This window comes from Nymphaea colorata, chromosome 8, assembly GCF_008831285.2.
Source record: "Nymphaea colorata isolate Beijing-Zhang1983 chromosome 8, ASM883128v2, whole genome shotgun sequence".
Taxonomy (NCBI): domain Eukaryota; kingdom Viridiplantae; phylum Streptophyta; class Magnoliopsida; order Nymphaeales; family Nymphaeaceae; genus Nymphaea; species Nymphaea colorata.
In genome coordinates this window covers 15,216,075-15,237,428 of record NC_045145.1, presented here as the reverse complement: position 1 = coordinate 15,237,428, position 21,354 = coordinate 15,216,075, and the positions used below count along the sequence as shown (strand labels likewise).

Sequence of the window (21,354 nt, the reverse complement as noted above, 5' to 3'; positions counted from 1 at the left end):
ACTAGAGAGACTTTGATTCTTTAATTTCAATACATCCCGATACTGTTACCATAGGTAAAAGGGTGTGGGTTTGTGCATTCTTGTTTATAGTAATAGGGTGTGGGCTTGTGCATTCTTGTTGTACTATGAAATACTCTTTTTGTTTTGTTGAGTAAGCCTGCGATGTCGAGGGCTCACGACTCTCTCCGATTAAGGACCCTAAACTGAATGTGTATTGTTAGATCAAGATCTGAATCCAAACCAGACCCAGATCTACCGTCTAGATCAACAAGTCTTGTACCCACCACCCAAACAAATCTTAGTAACAAATAAAATACCTCAAAAGCCAAAGTGGGCCACGTGATGTCATATATGTAGACGAAATAATATATTGATTTTATTCAGGCTGCCAGAAACAAGGCATCGAGAACGTAAACATCTTGCTTTATTCAAGCTGAACTTTGCTGGATCGAGTAAAGCATGATTCTCCGAAGTGGCAGCCAGTTATTAAGCTTGCTAGATGAAACGAGCGTCATCTCGCTCTCTTCTTTCAGTTAGTTGGAGGCCGATTTTTGAGCTTCACGTTTTGCAGGGGCACCAGCTTGGCACTGCCGCCGTACTCAGCCGGCAACAGTTCCTCTCCCATCTCTTTCAGCATTTCCTTTCTTTGCCGTTCCGTTTTCACGATCTGAACCTGTTTTTGCGCCACAACAGTCACTAATTATGTGAAAAAATATCAAACGAATCGATAGGTTGCAAATGATAGCTATATTTCAAGGTACTATCCATCTGAGAGTTCATGCTTGGCAACAGATCTCTCGTTTAGGAAGATGGTGCTTGCAGAGCCAAAAAAAAATTTGGTTGAGGAGCACTGACTTAGGTCTGGTGTGAGCACCATGGAACTAGCTGAACAGAGGTCGAGCTCAGTCGACAATGCATGATTTCAGCGGTTGGGGTGGGCAGTGGCTCACACCACTGCTGTTTCGGAGTCGCTCTTCTTCGTTAGAGAGAGAGAGAAAGATACCTTCTCTGCTGTTGCCTTGTCGAGGAAGCGCGAGATGATCTTCCAAGCAGCGGCGAAAATGAAGGGGACGTTGATAATAAAAAACTTTGTTAGTCGTCCTGGATAGTACTCCTGCATAAATGTTCATGCATGCACACACACACATTCATGAATATTAATAAATAAGTATATTAAATTTTAAACAACTCAGGCCACCGTGGTCACGTATTTCTATCATCATGGGTTACGACCAGCTTCATAAGAAACGTATTTTATTCGAAAAACATTAAAAACATGTCAACCAAAAAAGTGAAAAAAAAAAAACGTATTTTTTAAAAAACAGTGAAATGGAAAAAAAACACGAAAAATGCATTTTATTCATGTTTTTTTTTTTCGTTTGTTCAGTTTTATGTTTTTTGTATTTTGTATTTTTTTAGTTATCAAATTTTTATTTTCACATTTCGTTTTTTGTTTTTAACTTTTTTAAAATTTATGAAAATTTTCTAAAGAAAACTTTATCTCTTTCTGTGTTTGTGACACGGTCAAGAACAATTTTTTAAAATCAGTTTGTGACGCAATTAATTAGAAGAATTGGTGGACACATCGATTTAGCTAAATTCATTGTGAATTGGTAACAAAATAATTAAAAGTTTTTTTCTAAAAAATAAATGAAAAATTTTATACAAAATTCAGTAACAATAAAAAATTCCTAAACAATTATAAAAATAATTAATGGTTGAAGTGTGCCACTCTTGAATCGGGCCATATAATATTCGAATTGGGGAGCCATTGATTCGATTCAAATTTGCCGATTCAGGGCATTAGTTCTGATGACACTAGCCCGAGACCACCATCAAGAGCACATTTGTGGTAGGGCTGGCCCGGGGGCAGGTCGCGTTTCAAAATCAATTTGTTGATTCTACTGTCTAATCGATTCAATCCCGATTCTTCTGTGCAAGTTATAAATAAGAGCAGAGGCATGATTAATGCATGCACTTTCCTAATTTAGTGGGTTTCGTGGATATATATAATGGACATATAATTGACTGCCTGTGACCCGTGCTTGGTGATATCAATGAATTTCCTGAAGCGTAGTCCGAATCTACAGTTACTTTGGTTGTTGACTGCTAACGAATACATCTTTTTGATGGGTGGTCGTTTTAGAAACGATTGAAAGCAGATCGATCTTTTGATTCTTTTTGACGGAAAAGTAGTGCTTAATTTATAATAGCAAGGCTAACTATCTAATAAGAGAAAGCATACCTGCAGAATCTGAAATCCCTCAATTCCACCTCTAACGTCAAGGTTGGCCATTGAGAGTTGCTGCAGGTCAAGAACACATGCCACCCTCTCTTTCCCTTCCTCAACAATTCCATCACAACTACGTAGGAAGAGACAGGAAACAGTGGAGGGCTAAAATTAGGAAACTTAAAGTCAGGAAGACCAACTATTACAAATTGGAACTTTCTTTCTCCAGGATTCTTGTTGTCATGTATTCCGGCCGAACACATGTTTGGGGAAAACATGACGTGTTTGGCCGGAATGCTCAACCAGAACCGATCATATACGCTACGGCCACGGGAGGTGTTTGATAATAGAAATACTAACAAACTGTTCTATGAATTGAAGCGGATTCATGAAATACTGTATTTTAGTGTTCCATGAACATGCATGCATGCTCCAATATCTACAACAGATTCATAGAATACTGTTTCTATGTTCCTGTTTACAAGTACCCCATACAATTCACAAGTCTCATCTTATAAGAGCAGTTTGTACCTTGCAAGTCCTTTGTCCATCATGTAAGCTACAAATTCTGCAACCCAAAAGAAGGAATTAAAGACTGAATAGGGATCGATGTTAAAACATCTTCTGTACATAGGCAAGCGTTAGCTGGTCATTTTTTACTGGGTGAGACAGGTGCCTTACCTATCTCTTTATTTTGATATGATAACTAAGTTGAAGAAAACTTTGTACTTAGAGAAACAATCCCCTGCCACGACCTTTAAGATTGAAAAGAATAACGGAAGTCAAAGACACAGATGCACAAGAATACAGCGATTTGAGACAAAATATCTTCCTCCGTCCGTCACCGCAGAGCAGGAGTTTTTTCACTATGCAATGAGCCATTGCAAAAGGTGCTGTAATCCCTAAAATGCAGTAGTCTACTGCAAACACCTGCACTCTTCCTACAACCTTCTTTGCAAATGGATGTACATGCAACTTCAAGAAATTTAAATATAAGAATGTAGCTCCCTGCAGGGTGCATGTGAAGAAGACGACATTATATGTATGTCCGTGAATGTTTTCAAGTGTGATTGTGTCTTAATATTTTGTGATTGAGTATATAAATGCAGAAACCTGTGGTGATAAATGGAGCAGATTTGACATAAATCAGCAAGAACCCTCTCTCGTGTTTACAATTAACCATCTTGGTGGTGAAGTTTCTCAAATATTTTAATTTCAAATATGTTACCTAATTTTTTTTTCTAAAGTTTTTCTTTGCAGATAATACAAAATGATCAGTTTTATAATGATTGAGCATAATTTTCATGAATTGAAGTCTTAGAAACTTGGTATTACCCAGTATTCTCTAAATGTTACCTACATGCTAATTATTAATGTAAATGACATATAAAGATCTTTTTCCACCCCACAAATTTGACGAAAGGAGCTATACTATTTCAATTACTTTTGTCTAATAATTATTTTCAGTTGCGCACCTTACTGTGTTTTAATCTAATCTGTAGCATTTCCTTTCACAAAAAAATCGCGCCTGAATGGCATATTCATGCTGGCAATTCTTGAAAATGTAGATACTTCTTCATGAACTACTGCTATTGGACCCTATAGTTGACAATGAATTATTACTCTTAAATTGCAGAAAATCCTTGGACGCGAAATGATTTCTCCCCAGAATGACCACCGTTGCATGACCAGCCTTGTTAACACCTTGTAGAAAGCTTTTCCGGGCATTCAACTCGTCAACGACCTCGTCGTCCGGGACGAATCCTCGAGGAGCAATCTCAGCCCTCCATCTCTTCCACTGCAAGTACATCTCAGCTGCTTTCTCCGTGTCCATGGATCTAGCTACCAGAAACATCATGAGCTTGCCATCGGCCTCCCCCTGTAAAGAAAGCAAACAACAAGAAGACCAATTCATCATTTCGAAAAAATTTAGAAGAATGCGAGAACAGAGAGAGGGGCATCGTTTTTTTCCTTTAAAATTTCCTGGCATCTTTTGAGAATAGTCCTTACAAAAAATGAACCCCATGTTTTCTATTTCCTGGTTTTCCACCAGTTTTCCGTGCAGCAGGAAGTTATAGTTCTGCGGCGAGCTTTACTGCTGTCCTTTACGTTATTTTCAAAACTCAAAACTGTATCAATCTCGATTTCATGAGAGTGAACAACTAGTTTTCAACCTTAACAACATGTGCTTGGAAGAAACAGTTTCCGGTTTAATTCTATGCTGAAACGACATCTCTCGACTCTTCGTAACTCATATAAGTTCTTCATGAAGTACTGCCTTGAAAATCGAATTGAATCTTCTAGCTCTGTTTTACCAATTCGCAGTAGATGGTAGGAATTCGGAAAGCATGAGACAGGCCCCTAACTTCCTAGACAGCATTTCCCTAAGCCATATATATCCTGAAGCCCATCATGTCGAGCTTTGTCGACTTAGAGATCCTGAAAGCTTGTGAACATAGGAGATGATATGTATGCGCCAACTATCAAAGGAACCAAATTAAAAGAAGAAAACAATACCTCTGCTGAAGAACCCAACTTTTCTATTGCTGCCCTCATCTGTTCCACAGCAACTTCTTGCGTCTTCTCCATCTGGATATCAGTCGAGAAAGCGAATCTCTGAAATTTCTGAGCTATAGAGAAGAGAGATCCTTTGGTTGTTTCAATTAGCAGATAGATAGTTAAGAACAAAATTCATTCGATTCCTCGACGAAGTGACGTCATTAATCTGCAGCGGTCCTGAACCGCGCGTTGTCAATATCAGAATGGGCACCACGCATGCCCGTTATACAGCATATGTAAACAGCCACATACATGTAGATGGCCATATCAGCTTGTTTTTTTATTATTTTTTTAATTTAAAAAAAAAAAAGAATTAAAAAACATTTAAATAGAAGGTATATCGGCCCATTAATAGTGCCAATTAGGCTACTCTACTGGCGCCCCATGCGGTGGATGTCGGCAGATAAATAAGGACTGGAGCCTTTAAGACAGTGGCATGCTGATCGAAATTCGCTCGGTATTCGAAGTTATTAGGCAGGCCAAGTTAGTTCGCAGGTGAAGCAGAGTCGATAAATACAGCCAAAGGTGGCCCCGCCGTTTCGCTTTCTTGGCTTTTCGTCAAGGTTGAGGGTGTGCTCTCTTTGATTCCTTTCTATACTGTCAATTCTCGCGGACCTGCTGGGCGATGAACACATGTGGCGAATTGCTAACACAAAACAGTGTCCTATAGTTAATGGTGGCACCGATGTTTTTCTCATATTTGTAGAAGAAAGTGATGCACATGCTCCGCCCAGCTTTTGGACTGTCACCGTGCGATGAAAAAATTGTTATCAAGAAGTTCAATTCGAGCGGTACAGTATAGTATATTATAGCTGGTTTAATTTTCATACATTGGCTGGGTTCACATCAATCACCATTGCACCGTGGGATTGCTTCTGGTTTCATTTAAGATGGTAGGCAGAGATGCAATATTACTCTCTCACTCACCCTGACAATGCTAGTTAAGGTGACAAATGAAACCTGCTAAATAAAATTACAGGACCTGGTGGAAGAAATTGATTGCCTAGCACCAGATTAGTACTCAAATTAATGTTTTGAAACCATGTTCGTGACATCGTCCACGATGCATGTGGAAGTTGGCTGCCATTAATTTGGGACAAGGACAGCTATTACCCCTGAGAACCCTGAACATTTTGTCCCTCACTTGTATAATCTGTGTGACAGAGGGATCATCTTAAATGTGAAGGTGAAATTCCCAAGAAGACGCTCTAAGAACTTAAATCGTGACAATGAAAACAACACGTCTAGGTCGTTGACGTAATAAAGGATCAACTGAACTTTATTAGATTGTTAACCAAAACACCAAATTAATTAAACGTCAAAAGTTTTGGGTTGAACATACACATGTTACAAAGGCCACTTCTCTGGTGGAATATTCAATTAGTAGGAACCTGGACTTATAACATGAGCTTTTGACGTTGTAGACATCCATGTTCAATAATATATAAGCGTTTTCTTTTCTCATGTAAGGGAATATCATTAAAGAAAGTCCTGGAGCATAATAACAACTTATCACAAAGATTCTTAGGCAGTGTAGCCATGGTAACATGAGTGGAGCTGGTAGGTCCAAAGGGCCAAGCCGGCCCATTTATTTTACATATCATTTTTGGTGTATGGGTGTCTGCATTTTCAGCTAGCCGGTTGTTGCAGGCAAATAATTAAGCTTCACATCTTGGAGAGGCACCAATTTGGCACTGCCTCCATACTCCACTGGAAGCGTCTCCTCGCCTATCTCCTTCAACATTGCCGCCCTCCCTTCTTCCGACTTCACAATTTGAACCTGCACATCATCAGTGTCTAATTTTATGTCAAAGACTTACATGTGGATGAATTGGAGTGATGAGCCAAGTCACTTGGAGTTTCATACCACATGCATGCCCTAGGAACTATATTTACATTTGCGATTCCATACTCGTCAATAATGTACATCTCAAAAATAGTCAGCTTTAAGCTTTCAATCATGTTGAGTACATTATTCAAACTGTATATACAGTAAATATCAAAATTGTCTAAACTAATTATACATACACACATATATGCATGTTTGTATGTATATATATATGTATGCATTTATGTATGTATGTAGAGAGAGAGAGAGAAGGGAAAGAAAGAGACCTTGTCTAAAGTTGTCTTGCTCAAGAAAGCCGAAACAATCTTCCAAGCACCAACAAAAATGAGAGGCATGCTCACAATAAAGACTTTTGCCAGTCGCTCTGGATAATAATCCTACAGTACCCAAATAGACTTCCAGTCTTTAAACATATATATATATATATATACAAATAAGTTAAAGCATGGAAAGAAAGGCAATTAAATGCATTTGTGAACATCGGGCGGCTGGCTCGTGAAGCCGACTCAACAACCTCTGTAATCTGTATCAGTAAATGACTCAGGTTGACAAATTAAGAAGCTTTTGAACTAAGTGATTAAACCCCAGGCCGCGCCAGTGAGATTCGATCGGAACTTCGCCAAGCCGTCGTTCCGACCCAACTGCAACGTGTACTGAATTGGCCAAAAAGAAGGGAAAAATTAAAAGAGCTAACTAGCATACCTGCAAAGTCTGAAACCCTGCTATTAAACTTCGGACGTCGATGTTCGCCAATGATATCTTCTGCAGATCGAGAATCGCTACGATCTTCTCTTTTCCTTTCTCTGCATGACCTTCACAGCTACGTGGAGAAGCAAATATCACGGACAAAATGAAGACGTATTTGAATAAGCATAAAATCAAGACTTCCAATCTACTTTCTTTCGTGTTTTAATTTGATTTGCAAATGAGTCAAAATTAATAAGTGCCCATTATTTTAACTCCTCTAAGCCGTGTTTGAATATGTGATATTTTACTGTAAAAGTAGAACCGGGACTCAAAAGTCCAAGAAAGTTTCATGGTCAAACAACATTAACGCTGGGTGTTTTTACTCAATCTTGTTACTTTTGTTTCAACATTATAGTTCCATTTAAACAAGTGAAACTTTTAAGAAAGAGATACATGATCATCAGAGTTCCACCTAAGCAAGTAGAACAAAAGGTTTGAAGTCATCACACAAGATGTGGTATGGTAGGTAGAACCTGGAACTTTTATTTCAACAGACAAATGCCCGATACTAATTGTCAGCCATTTTAACACCACCTATTCAAATGTCATTTGCCTTAAGTTACAGTTGCCTTTAAATGGAAAATCGTTCCATTATATATTCAAGGGCATTTTGGTCATTTCAGTTTTCATGTATGGCATGTGAAATGACCTGGATGCCCCTGCAGGGATGAAAAGAATGGAAGGTAGCAAGGAAAAAAAAAACCAAAAATCATTAATGTATCCATTTATATTTCGGAAATGGCTAAAATGCCACCAAAATGTCTCTGCTACCCAAATGTTTTCGGGAGCTTTACAAATTTTCTGTATTCATCAACATTTTTCTCCATATGTATTGCATTTGAATTTTAATTACATGCTCACAATGAAGACTTTTGCCAGTCGCTTGGATAATAACACTAACACCCCCCAAAAAAAAATGACTTTTGACTATCAGAGAATGCGGTACCTCATAAGCGTTTTGTCCAAAATGTGAACCACGAACCCTGCATAATTATTAGTAAACAAGAAGAAAAATACATTAGCAGCCAAAAAGGGAAACCGATTCGTTCTCCTAATTTTCTCAGGAAAAGAAAGCCAGAAAATTGTGCCTGGGAAACTTTTGCAGAAAACAAATGGGTTTTTGTCGCTTGAAATTCATGCCGCTGAAGAGCGTGCAACGATGCATGGAAGAATATGAGAATCATCTTTGGTTTTATGAATTAGGCAGAGTGACGGAATTAGGACCAACTAATTATAGCTAGCGTATATTTTAGCTCGAAAGCAAGAATGAACTACAGATGCTCTCTGCGGCAAATGAATTGAATGTCAGCTTTCTTTCAAGAACGACGATGCCATGGAAAAGCTGAAGCTGCAGAATGGAAAAGTTTCAGAGAGTCGAAACATGATTGAGTTATTACTCTTGAGTTGCAGAAAATCTTTGGGAGCGAAATGTTTCCGTGCTAGAATGATGAACACCGCGAAACCGCTCCTGCTGGGACCTTGTAGAAAGATTTTCTGGGAGCCCAGCTCGTCGAGCACCTCATCCTCGGGGATGTACCCAAGAGGAGCGATCTCCGCCCTCCATGTCTTCCACTGGACGAACATCCGAGCGGCTTTCTTTGGGTCCATCGATCTAGCGACCAGGAACCTCGTTAGGTCGCCTTCTGTCTCCCCCTGCGTACAGGAAGCATGCACCGTAAGAACGATGTGATCCAACAAACGGTTTGTAAGATTCCAAGGAAAATGGATACCTCTGTTGAAGACCCCAACTTCTCAACTGCAGCTTTCATTTGCTCCATGGCGCTTTCTGGGGCCACTTCAGCCATTTGAGTACTTTCTGAATGAAACAGAGCCCAAAGAAAGATTTATAGCGAGCAGAAACTTAAACCTGTAGTTGATCTAATATGCAGTTCCCACTTTGTCAGCTATTTTTCGTATTCATGGTTGCCCTTTTGAGCTTTTATCGAATCTATCTTCATCTATTTGAATCTTTAGGCACATTCGTCTTCTCTTCCATCGATTTTGTTGATGGTCTAACTAAGATGAGAAGAGACTACCTTAGATTTCAAAGTCGCTTTTCTGAATTAATTTCCGGATAAATGACTTTAAAAATTTTCACGTCCAAGGACCAACCTGTAAAACATCCTACCGTCGTTCTTCGGCAGTACTAAAAACCACACATTTATTCTTTTCCTTTTTCTGCTGTACGTTTTTTCTTCTCGATAGTGACAGTGCCCTTGCCTCAAGGGCCATCTAAAGTGCCTATAAACAGGTAATGAAACTGTGGGTGTAATATTTTGTATCTTTAAGTTGTAGGAATAGGGGTTTTTGGGCTTCCTTTTTGAGCAATTAAATTATTAATCTCTCAACTCACGTTTACAGCTTGGTTTTCTCATTTTGAGAAATTGGTCTAATCATTTACTGATAAGAAAGGAGCTTTTCTCAAAGACAAAACTTAGAGCCTGTTTAGATGCATGAAAAAAAAAAAGGGTTGTGAAGGCAAAACTTTCGAAACTCCTTTTTTGATTTGTTTGTGTAGCATGTAAGTATTGGCATCGGGCAGAGCTGCAGCCTATAATTGTGGCTTGATTCAATTAATATTTAAAAATTATTTTTTAAATATAAATATAATTTATAAATATAATTATATATATATATAATAATATAATATTAAATATAAATTATTGGACTTATGCTAGGCCGGAGTCTATAACTGCAGCTCGAGCCCTGGCTTGATTGTCATTAAAATACATATATGTTTAATATAAAATAATATATAAATATTAGGTTATTTATCCAGAACCAGTTTTTGCTTGCCCACCTAAACATAAAAACCATTTTTTTTAAAACCCATTATAGAAAATCATTTTTACAAAACCAATTTTTTCTAAAAAATCATTTTCTCAATGAATCATCCAAACGTTTCCTCAACATTTCCCACCTCCATGTTTTTTTTATCATCACTTGACACGAATGGTTTCCTCAATAATTTTTTCCTATACATTTCTTGCAAAAGAAGCCGACCTTGTTTGCTGGAACGGCTGGTGAAGGGCATTCCGGTTGACAGGATACCTACCACAAGCACTAAAAATCCCACTTTAATTTGTGTTGTAAAATCAGGTCCGCTGTGGGAAAATTGATTTTCCTTATTATTATTTCAATTAAAAACAAGAAAAGGGGGAAATGATCAGGTAATTTCTCTCCACTCAATTTTTATGATGGATGATGGTTCATAGTTACCATTACAGGCAACAATAACCATCTACTTTTCCACCGGACCTATTGACATGACATCAAACTCAAAGGCGATAGACCCATTTTAAATATTATGTTCTTAATGTAGCTTTTGCATACAATGAAAGAAACTGCAGGCAGTCTACCAAAGTTGAGCACGCCTTCAAATTTGGACCATAATTTATCACCTAGAAGTTGGCCTGAATATATATATGTTGACATGGATTGTAATTGGCTTATAGATTTTCATTTTTTCTAATCAATTTAAATTACTTTAAACTGTTGTCAAATAAATAAATTAAAACAAAAGAGAGAGAGAGAAACCCCATTGTTTTAAAAAAATCTCTTTCAGAAAGCAAAAGAAAAAATGACCATAATAATCAGCATTTAGATGATATATTTTCAATTAGAAACCAAATTTTCAGATTCGTCTACTTCATTTTTTCAACCATACACATGCAACCAACGTTGTTCAAAATCTCAATCATCAATGGATCCCACCTCATAAAGATGAGGTTGGATTGATGCTATCTTCGGGCAGATGATGATGGCGAGAAGGGAATAATCATACAAGGATGATTAATAGCGAGAGCAAAAAATTTATGGGGTTCGCCGTATGCAGCTGCCCGAGGAGAAGACTCTGGTGCAAGGTTCATGGAGTGGCGGCCTCACAGCCAACCAACAGCAGCACCGCACTGGTACTCATCCGAGGCCACCTTTAAGGCCGTTGGCCGGCATTAATGGCGAGAATTTGACGTCCAGGACACCTGGATTTTGATTGATTACATGAGAAATCTACCTGAGTCTCACTTTTTTTCGAACCTGTTTAACTTACACTTCAATTTAAAGTACTGTAATCTATGATTGATGCTAATGAGCGCTGAGGCCCCGGAGACCCCTGCTAGGCAACCGTCGGACTCCATTGAAAAAGAAACAAAAGGATTTGACTCTTGATTTTCAGGCATCGCAAATGTGCCACCATTTGAAGCCGGCATTTGGTGAAGGGGATGATTATTCACAAGTCTGGAATCTCGAATTACAACAGCTCGTGTTTGCAATCGAACGGATTCAATATATAAAATCTGAATCGCGTGGTCATGTTCTCCAAGATCAATGAGGATCCAACACATTGGCAGTGCAAAATATCACGACGAGTTGTCAAAATTGCAGCATTGGTCCACGCATGCTTATCAAGCCAGACAAGCAGATATAATGGAAAGCAGGTGATAATGGCCCCTGCTGTTCCTCCGCTTGGTTTACCTAGATTGAGTCCTACTTAAATGTTGCGTTCAGTTATAGGAAGACTAACATAATGTGAAATACAGTGTAAGTATCTATCTCACATGGGTGCTTTTAGATGGCTGTCTTAGACGCTGGTGCTTTTGCTCGTACTTTTTTGATACAGCACATTAGGTGCGATCATCCTAACTGGGTCAAAACTGATTATCTTAAATCTGCATGTAATTAAATAATCTTTAATATAAAAATCTTATATATAAATATAAATAATTAAGACTACTAAGCAGTTAAATAACTATGTAACAAATTGTTTATGTACACACACATATATATATATATATATCCTCGCCACACCCACACTTAATTTTTTTTTTGAAACATTACAACATCTGCATTCGCATCAGCATCCACACTCTACACTTTGGTGATATAGGTTAGTATCGATCTTCCTCACTTGGCGTAAAGTTTAATATGTACGAACACCATCATACTTTTATTTTCAAATAAATATCTAAAACTAGAGAGAGAGAGAGAGATGGGAACCCAAGGAATTAGCACAAGTGTGAAGGACCCTGTGAGGATAGTTGCATGTTGAAACCTTGCTGCAGCTCTGAGTCCTAGCTACTGTGCTTATCCGGTAGATGATTTTAGGCTTTTGGAGCTTTCAGCTTAGAATTTACACTGTGACTACCAGATTAAACCAGCATTACCATGTATTGCCCTTTCTATTAGAGATTAGAGAGAGAGAGAGAGAGATGCATGAGAAAACTCTACCACATTAGCCATCAGCTGGCAATCCTCAACCAAAGCCAACATGAGGATATGGGACTACACACCATTCAGCTCGACCGATTGCCTTACCCATCATTTGGTGAGAAAAAGAGAGAAACCAATTGCACTACTCATCATCATTTGAAGAGACATCTAACCCGACCGATTGCGCTACTCATCATTTGGTGAGAAAGAGAGATAGGTTGCTCTACCCATCATTTTAAAGAGAGAGTGATTCAGTGGGTTGACCATGGGAAAAAGGTTTCTTCAAGAAAGTGGTGGGATGATGCAGGCCAGGTCACGTAGTTTGCTTTGATGGGGTCGCCCAAAGATGGATGGGAGTGGTTCCCTCATCTGTTACCTCCAACAATCGTGCCTGCTCCAGGTGTACTCCAGACTAAAGTCCAGTGGTTAGGGCGTGTTTGATTCCGCGGTACACAAGTCTTCCTGTTGATGAAGGCAAAGGAAGATGCTGCTCATCCGAATGGCAAGGTTGAACGAAAATTGGCAAGGCTACTAGATTTGCCTCATTCCATTGTATGTAGAACTCGTACACCTTGTCCTACCGACGACCTTTCAAAATTTTCGGCTTTATTTTAACACTTCGGCAACCAAACTAGCTGAAATGAGAGACCAAAGATTGGCGTGATCTGCAACCTACAGAAACTTTCATAACTGGTGTCTCTGCACTGTAGCAAGCAACTTTCTTCACCGTGACCAATGCAAATGCAGGACGTGGGCTCCCACAGAACGCCGAGGAACGGCGTCCGTGCTGCCTGTGTGAAACGAAATTGTAGTTGTGGTGGAAGTTTCGCACCTTAGTTTGGGAACCAGCTGGTGGGAGATTTGTGCATATCTGGAAATAAGGTGACACTGTGATTGCCCAAAGAGGAATCAGAATCCAAAGGCAGTACAAGAATCAATATCATCAAGTGATCATTTCAAATTTCAAAGGATTCCGCTAGTGGTATACCTAAATTGCAAAAGAGCAAGATTCTCCATCTTAAGCACAGCCAATCTTGATTCTACAGACTGTAGCATTTAAAGGAAATATAATACCCAAAAGTGAAATACGAATTTTTGGGGAATCTGGAATCCCATGCATATGGAATTCACTGCAGCCGAGAGAATTGCAGTTTTCCATTCATGAAAATTTCACTTCCCATACCCATGAACCGTGAAACCATCATTTTATGTCCCGTTGTATTGAAAAAATCAATGATTTCTGTGAGCCCATACTGGCCGCAGTCGAGGCTACATTTCTCTTTTACATGCCTTCAAGTGTCGTTTTCTAATTCTCTTAACCAAATGGAGGATGATGCTGAACCACGCTACCTACACGGAACAAAGCAAGTGGAATTAGTCTTAAAACCTTGTAGCTGGAAAAAGACGAAGGCTCGAAACGTTTGGTACCTAAGGCCTGTCTTTACTGGCAGTATCTGGAAGGTACATAATGTGGCAGAAATGTGCTCGACCCCACCTTACAACCCAGAGAAAGTAGGCAGAGAGGAACACCTCAGTTCACCATCTCACCAAAGACCATTGGCAGCACTTTGATGTCACGTTCGCCACACTTCCTTCCCATTCATGTAAGGTGGTAACAAAAAGCACCCTACAATTTGTGTGGCCGTCGAACAGTTTGACCTCGCGATTGATTTTTTTTTTCATTTAATTTATAATTTGTCACGTCGCACCATCATCGCCGGACACTTTTGAGATAATCGATTTCCAATCCCCCCCCCCCCCCTTTTTTTATTTATTTCCTCTCTTTCCTCCTTTTACCTTTCTCTCGCCAACCTTTTCTTAAAGCGTACTTGGGTAAGAATAAACAATTTCGTCGGAAATGAAACAGCGTGGCAGAAAGGGGATTATAATAAGCCAGCAACATACTATCGTGCTCATTCATAACAATGCATCTCATGGCCACACTTTCTGCTGCTTATCCAAGAAAGCGAGGCGTGCACAAAGCTGCTTCCTTCAAGGTTACAGAATCCAGAGAATGCAGACACCCTTCCCCCCCTGAGACATGCGTACCAAGAAATAAATAAAAGCCAGACAGAGAGACGCGATTCACACGCCATCCATGGCAAAATCGGAAGATGCATGTAAGTGCACACAGCCACGAAAATGATGGGACGCAGGCAACAAAAAGAACCCGCTGATAAATAAGCCGAAGGAAAATTAAGTTCGGCTCTTTTTTAGATCGATGATTGGTTTCGCTTGGTCTTCCAAACAAAACAGGAAAACAGATAAAATTTTCTCAAGGCTCTAACAACTTCAAGACAAACTGGACTAATTTATAGAATAGTGATACTATTTTGTTCGATCTCAAGGACAATTAGATTGCCCTTAAAAATAAAATACAATTAGATTGTCCTTAAGGATAACATAGAAAGATCCAAGTTCTAGAATCATGAACGCATGTAAAAACTTGAGCATCTACATATACAAACAGATCCACAAGAAGTATATCTATGGATAAGCCTACTTTTATTAACCCAAGTGGCATCTACGTTCTGCCAAACGAGGCCCATTTACCCAGTTCGAAGAAACTGTCAAGGAACCCCAGAAAGCCATACGGTGAGCCCGCCTGCCCACTTTTCCCGAAACCCTACTCAATAGCTTTGACGTTTTAAGGCATAAGAGGGTATGCACAACTTTCAGAATTCATGTTTATCTTATTACATATTGTATGTACAGAGAAACAGGGCCAATTCATTGAAAACTCAAAAGGAATAAGCGTGAATTTTATTTTCCATGATTACAATTCTTCAAGGAGCCAAAGAAACAAAGATCAGGACTCGTGAAGACATCATCACAAAGTTAAAGCATGAATACAAAGAAATTTCATTCGTTCTTGCCAAACGGCCAAGTATGCTTGATGCGTTATGCAGGTATAATTGACCGGTCACTCTGTGATCTAAAATGATGATTGGACCATAAATATCGAACTGCTCCTCTTCCATGTGTACCGCATGCCCCCATCTCCACCAAAGTCCCAAAACCAGAAACCTTCTTCTTCATCTGTTTAACGAACAACTTAGTCCAACAATTTCTACACCAGAAAAATAGGTGAGACGACTACATCCAGTGAGGTCCAGAGACTAGATAGACATTTATCGTCATTTCAGCAAAGAAACAGACCTCATTAGAGAAACAGCCCACACCAAGCTCCGTGTAATAGTCTGCCATGAACATTGTGCATGCATGCTTGTGCGCATAATTATAACTTTCCAAATGTTTCCAAAAGAAATAGTTTTAGGGCGATAAGATTCACCAGATCATAATCAACAAAAGTAAAACCAAAAGGGGACCAATTTTTCAAATCGATTTGAAATTTAAGCATATATTTAATGGATAATCAATGAACGGGTTCAGCCCGAAGGTTTGAATTAAGCCATACGTAACCACAGGTTCGGATTCAGCCATATACACAGAGGCCAGTGCAAATGTTTAAGCAGCACGTTGTTGGAGACAAAGGCAAATGAACGGATGCAAGAAAATACTATTGTAAGTACAAACACTTCACACAGAAAAAAATTAAAAAGAAGAAATGTATTTTAGAGCAAAGACATCAGTTCAAATAAAAATATGCCTGTCTCAAAAGGCAATAAAAACATCACTTAAAAACATCACTTCCAGATATCAAGGAAGGCAAAAGAAATGAACTGATCTCACAATCTGCCCACTCATGGATCACGTAAATAGATACATATACAGCTACCACAAAAAAAATTTACATGCATATGAATATATTAATCAAATCAACCTGTCATAAAATAAAAGCAAGGTACACTGTCCACTGTATACACAAAAAATAAAATAAATTAAAGGTACTTAACGATTCCTATGTTGTATTTAAGATAAAATATTACCTATTTGGAGAAAACACTCATGAGATCATTGGGGGAGAAATGTTGCATAACGGGCATGCCAACTTTCACACCATCCACAAAGTCTAGATTAATCTCTTGTTTCACCACATCATCTTCGTCACCTAGACATACTATGCCTTGGCTCAGTTCGCCAGCAAAAGCCTGCGGAGATCCACTGTCAACACCAAATCTGCTCAGGACGCTAGATCCCTTATTTGCAAATCCAATACTTCTAGACGTTCCCTGGTCGAACAATTCACCCCCTTTAATGCTATATGAGGCCTCACAAGCATTTGGTGGAAGTCCAGATACTTGACTAGCTGAACTGATATTCATCACAGGAACAGGGTTCTGAACCTGCCAGCTCTGCAAGCCAGTGCTGTTCTCAGCCAAGACCGAGCAAGATGACACTGCAGTTGACATAGTAGTAGGCAATGGATAGCAACTAAGCAAACCAGTACCCTTTAAGTCACCATCTGATACCTGCCCCATTCCAACTGTTCCGTTGCTTGCAGAAGAAATCATGCTATAGTCAACAATTGAGTTACCAGTGAAACTTTGGTTACCCAGATTATGATGGCCGGATGAAGAAACAGCAACTGAGTTATTTCGACCGGAGAAATTACTTGAAGAATTAGGTACCACAAGGCATGATGGCTGCACATTAAGCATAAGAGCAGAGTCCAATTGAAGAGGTTGCTGTTGTTGTTGATGCTGATGTAGTTGCACTAACACATTACTTCCATGGGAATTTAATCCACCTATGTTATTGGAAGGGGTAGCTGTCCCAAGAGGTTGTTGCCATGTTGAGTAGCCAGACGGGATATCATCAACAGAAATGTTTGTTTGTGCATAGGGTTTTGGCAAGTTAGACTGGGGCTTCATTAAAGGCTGAGCAAACGTGGAACCCCTTTCAACCGGATTGCCCTTGGATCCATGCAGGGCGCCTTGTAAAAGTGTAGACTGGTCAATTGGTGGCATTACAAAACTTCCCGGGTGACGACCCAGAATCTCTGCATGCAAAGCAGCAAAAGTCTGAGGAGCAATTTGACCAGAAGCAGCTAATGCTTGGATATTGACATTTGCCATTGGGCCCAACTTGCTATTTGGTTCTACAGGACCACCAAAAGAACTACAAATTGCACCCTGACTCTGAGCACCACTCAGCCTCTTCAAGTAAAGCCTGAATTTCTGCAAACAAAAAACACAGCTGTATTAGATAAAACCTACCATTCACTAAGTTCTAGCAGGCAAATTCAATCTGAAAGATAACTAATTCGCTTGCTGTTCTTTACTGCCTCAATCAGAACGCCCAAGGTAGTGAGCACTCAAAAAGCAAGAATCATAAACAGATTCGTGGTATCCATGAACTTTTAGTAAAGTCACCTCAAACCTTAATAAAGCGAGGCCACTATGCAGAACCAAAGGCTGTGCCAAGAATTAAGCATATTTTCCGCATAGTCACCTTTCACACTCAAACGAGTTTATAGCAATCTATACCAAAAGAGCATAACAGCATAATTCTACACTCAAAAGAGTCTGACTTGTCATTTTCTAGCAGAAATTACATAAGCTGTTTTCTATATGATGATATATGTTTTTATCTAACATTTTGCAGCAGAGATATTAGGTAAATGCTTTTCATGTGATGAGATATGTATGTTCATCCACAGCAGATATGTATGTTCATCCACAGCTTGAATTATCAACCAGATCTATGTCTTCACTCGACCAAAACTGACACAGGTAATCCTCAACAAATTCCAAGACAACTTTGAATACTCATCCAGTACTCCAAGGAACATAACATAAAGGACGGCAACAAACAAACCTGTAAGTGACTTGCAACATTCTCCCTTGTTAGACCTGGAACATTCATCAACTCTAGGATTCTCTTGGGAACAGCTTCTGCATATAATCAAGCAACATGAAGTCAAATAACTGAATTCACAGGCTAGTCAATGAATTACCAATTATCCCCAGAAAACATGAGTAGGAAAACGAAGATGGCATTCAAGACTCACTCTCAATGCCAAGCTGGTTCACTGCATTCACAAATTGTTGATGCAGCTCTACTGACCAAACTACCCGAGGTTTCTTTGATGCAGAGGGATCCTCATTTTCTTGCTCACCATCGTCTTCTTCCTCTTTTGATTCCTTTCTCCTTTTGTGAACCTTCCAGTTGGCATCTGAACCTTCATTAACAGATGATGCATATTCTGAATCATCGCATATTCTTTTATGTTTCTCAGTTTCATCAAAACTACCAGATTGCTCGTGATCTTTGTTTTCGATGCACTTCTTTCTAATAACATGCTGCCATATGTTCTTCAGTTCCTCTATGCGCACAGGCTTTATTAAATAATCACAGGCACCATGTTTCACCCCTCTCATCACAGCACTGGTCCTCCCATCAGCAGACATCACTAAGTATATCAACTAGGTTAGTGGAACAATAACAGCAGATAGCTGAAAAGTCACGAAAAGAGAAAAGGAAAAGAAAGAGAGGGAAGGCAGATGTACTTACTGATTACAGGTAAATCCATTTCCAACCCAACAAGTTCAAGCAGTTTAAAACCGTCCATGTCTGGCATATGAACATCACTTATGACCACATCAAATCCTCCTTTCTTTTCCCGCAGCAGAGAAAGTGCGACTGTAGCTCGGTTACATGTTGTGACTGCAAAGCATGACAACAATGTTTTAATAACCATTAAGGATGACCTTTCTTAAAGAAAATAACAATAATACAGAAAAACCCCACATTTAGATAGCCACTTGCTGGCTGCCAAAGAGAAATTTAAAAAAAAAAAAAAGGAAAGAAAAGAAAAGTTTGTGACTGGAAATGGAAGCAAAAAGAACAGTATAGTTCGTCCAGCTCAAATTCAAACTCGACAAAAGATTTTTTACATCCGGAAGATTTTGTTCATACTTTACTGTCATACGCTGGCTTCAATTCTGCTTTGTCTCTACAACAAGCATAAGGCTCAGAGACGCTAGCAATGGAAGCCTATCCAAATTTTGTCATCCAGTGAAAGTTAGATTGCGAAATAAAAAGCCTCCTTACAGGATAAAGAGTAATACCACCCTAACCTCTCATACTAGAAAGCACACTTTCAGATTCTCAGAAACTACCAGAGTTTTAAAAACTTTACCAGTTGTACGGAAGCGATGGGTTTATCGGAACAAAATACGGTTTACCGATGGATCACCCACAAGCAAATTTTCCTATGACGCAGATGGCCGCTTGTCGATGAGGTATAAACTACTTTGCAGTATCAAGTCCGTGTCAGCACCGTGGTTCCCATGGTTCAAATATCAAGAGATCTGGACTGCCCAAAAACATCGGGCACGCGGACTGCTAATAACATCATGAAATACCGATATAGTATCCGATTAGCATTTTCTTCACGTCAGGAGAGATTGAAGGCTCGCAATCATAGGTGGAAAGAAAACAGAATGACCTGAATTACGGGAAAAAAGAAAATCTATGCATAATAAAGTACTTATTATAAACCACCAAATTGTGCTCCTTCCAAATTTCCAATGATAAAGAGAAAATAAGAAATCTGACTGTGCTTTTATCGGAAGATCTAGAAAACTTCTGCTGCCATCAACAAACTAAATGCAAGTAAAGGCAAGTAGGAAACATAGTAAAAGCTTAAAAAAAAAGAAGAAGAAAAAACACTATCTAACCTTCATAACAAACCAGAGATACTGTGATAAAGTTAGTTAAAGAAGGAAAATGAAAAAACAGATATAAGGACAAATTTATAAGAAAAACGCTCACCCGTATACATGCATTTCTTGAGCATCTGTTCGAGTATCTTCAAGCACGTAGTGTCATCGTCGACGACCAAAACTCTCATGCCTGCCGGAAACTGATCAGGCACACCTACTTCAGTCTGGCACGAGCCATAATTGCTGGCCGTGCTTGGATTCGAATGCTGCAGCCGCTGCATGGTCGCTAACGGCCAGAGGCTAAAAGGAAGAACTTGGATCAAATGAAGAAAAGAAGTGAACTAATCAAATCTTCGGTCAAAACGAACACTGCTAGACAAGACCCTAACTTCCATGCCAAAAATCAACGCGCTACCACTGCAATCGACCCTCCAAACCCTAATTTCCCCCCTTAGACCCCTTCCATCGGACACCGCGCACCGCACTCCCACGATCTCAACTCCATTCCCCAGCCCGATCGCTCCATCCACTCAGGCAAAACCCTCGGCTAAAACCCCCCCCCCCCCCAAATCCGTACCACAAGAACCCCCAACCAAGCACCCCTTCAGAACTCGGCGTGTGCTACATCACCGCCGGAAACCTCCAAGATCTGGTCTCCTGACTCCCTGAGTCAACGCCGAGCCGATCCAGGGGGACGCAATCGAAACGATCGAAGCAGAGAGACACAGAAAAAGAATAAACCAAGAACAGCCGCCTTATGACCCTTTGACTCCCTGCAGAACCGGTTTCCTAGAACTCCGTAGAGTTCTCCGGCTGGACCTCCGGCAACTGCACGACCGACAACAATCAACTCTTCCCGATAAGCTCCTTCCTATACCCTCTCTCAGCCGGGAAAAAAAAAAAAAAACCTGCAGATATCCGGCTAGATCCCCGCTAGAGCGACGGAAATTTTAACTACTTCCGATCAACTCCGCGCATAAAGAGTAGGGGAGTGAGGGAGATAAGAAAGGAAGGACTAGGGTTTCTCTCTTCCACCCTACGGACTCGGAATTCGTCACAGACGCACACACTCTCACTCTTTCTCTCTCTATCTTCCCCCTTTTTCTTTCTGCCTTCGCTTCCCTTCTCGAACTGCGCCACCACCACCACCCAACGGATCCAGCGGCCCCCGACCCACGCGTATACGCCTC

General features: G+C 39.8%; 3 protein-coding genes across 3 annotated transcripts; all 3 read right to left on the bottom strand.

Moving 5' to 3' along the window:
- Positions 1-354: 354 nt before the first annotated feature.
- Positions 355-5,103, bottom strand: LOC116258360 (SEC14 cytosolic factor-like). The gene is made up of 6 exons (XM_031635480.2): positions 4,748-5,103; positions 3,854-4,109; positions 2,762-2,798; positions 2,246-2,363; positions 1,004-1,114; positions 355-673 (listed from the first exon to the last, which is right to left on the bottom strand). Exons 1-6 carry the CDS (start codon positions 4,817-4,819, stop codon positions 530-532), a joined length of 738 nt encoding a protein of 245 aa, XP_031491340.1. The 5' UTR covers positions 4,820-5,103; the 3' UTR covers positions 355-529.
- A 1,119-nt stretch (positions 5,104-6,222) lies between these two features.
- LOC116258411 (sec14 cytosolic factor-like) lies at positions 6,223-9,429 on the bottom strand. The gene is made up of 6 exons (XM_031635548.1): positions 9,116-9,429; positions 8,783-9,038; positions 8,332-8,368; positions 7,341-7,458; positions 6,905-7,015; positions 6,223-6,569 (listed from the first exon to the last, which is right to left on the bottom strand). The coding sequence occupies exons 1-6, from the start codon at positions 9,188-9,190 to the stop codon at positions 6,423-6,425; spliced, it is 744 nt and encodes a 247-aa protein (XP_031491408.1). The 5' UTR covers positions 9,191-9,429; the 3' UTR covers positions 6,223-6,422.
- Positions 9,430-15,266: 5,837 nt separating this feature from the next.
- On the bottom strand, positions 15,267-21,354 carry LOC116258784 (two-component response regulator ORR21). The gene is made up of 6 exons (XM_031636172.2): positions 20,274-21,354; positions 19,011-19,163; positions 18,508-18,909; positions 18,315-18,391; positions 16,484-17,674; positions 15,267-15,632 (listed from the first exon to the last, which is right to left on the bottom strand). Exons 1-5 carry the CDS (start codon positions 20,443-20,445, stop codon positions 16,484-16,486), a joined length of 1,995 nt encoding a protein of 664 aa, XP_031492032.1. The 5' UTR covers positions 20,446-21,354; the 3' UTR covers positions 15,267-15,632.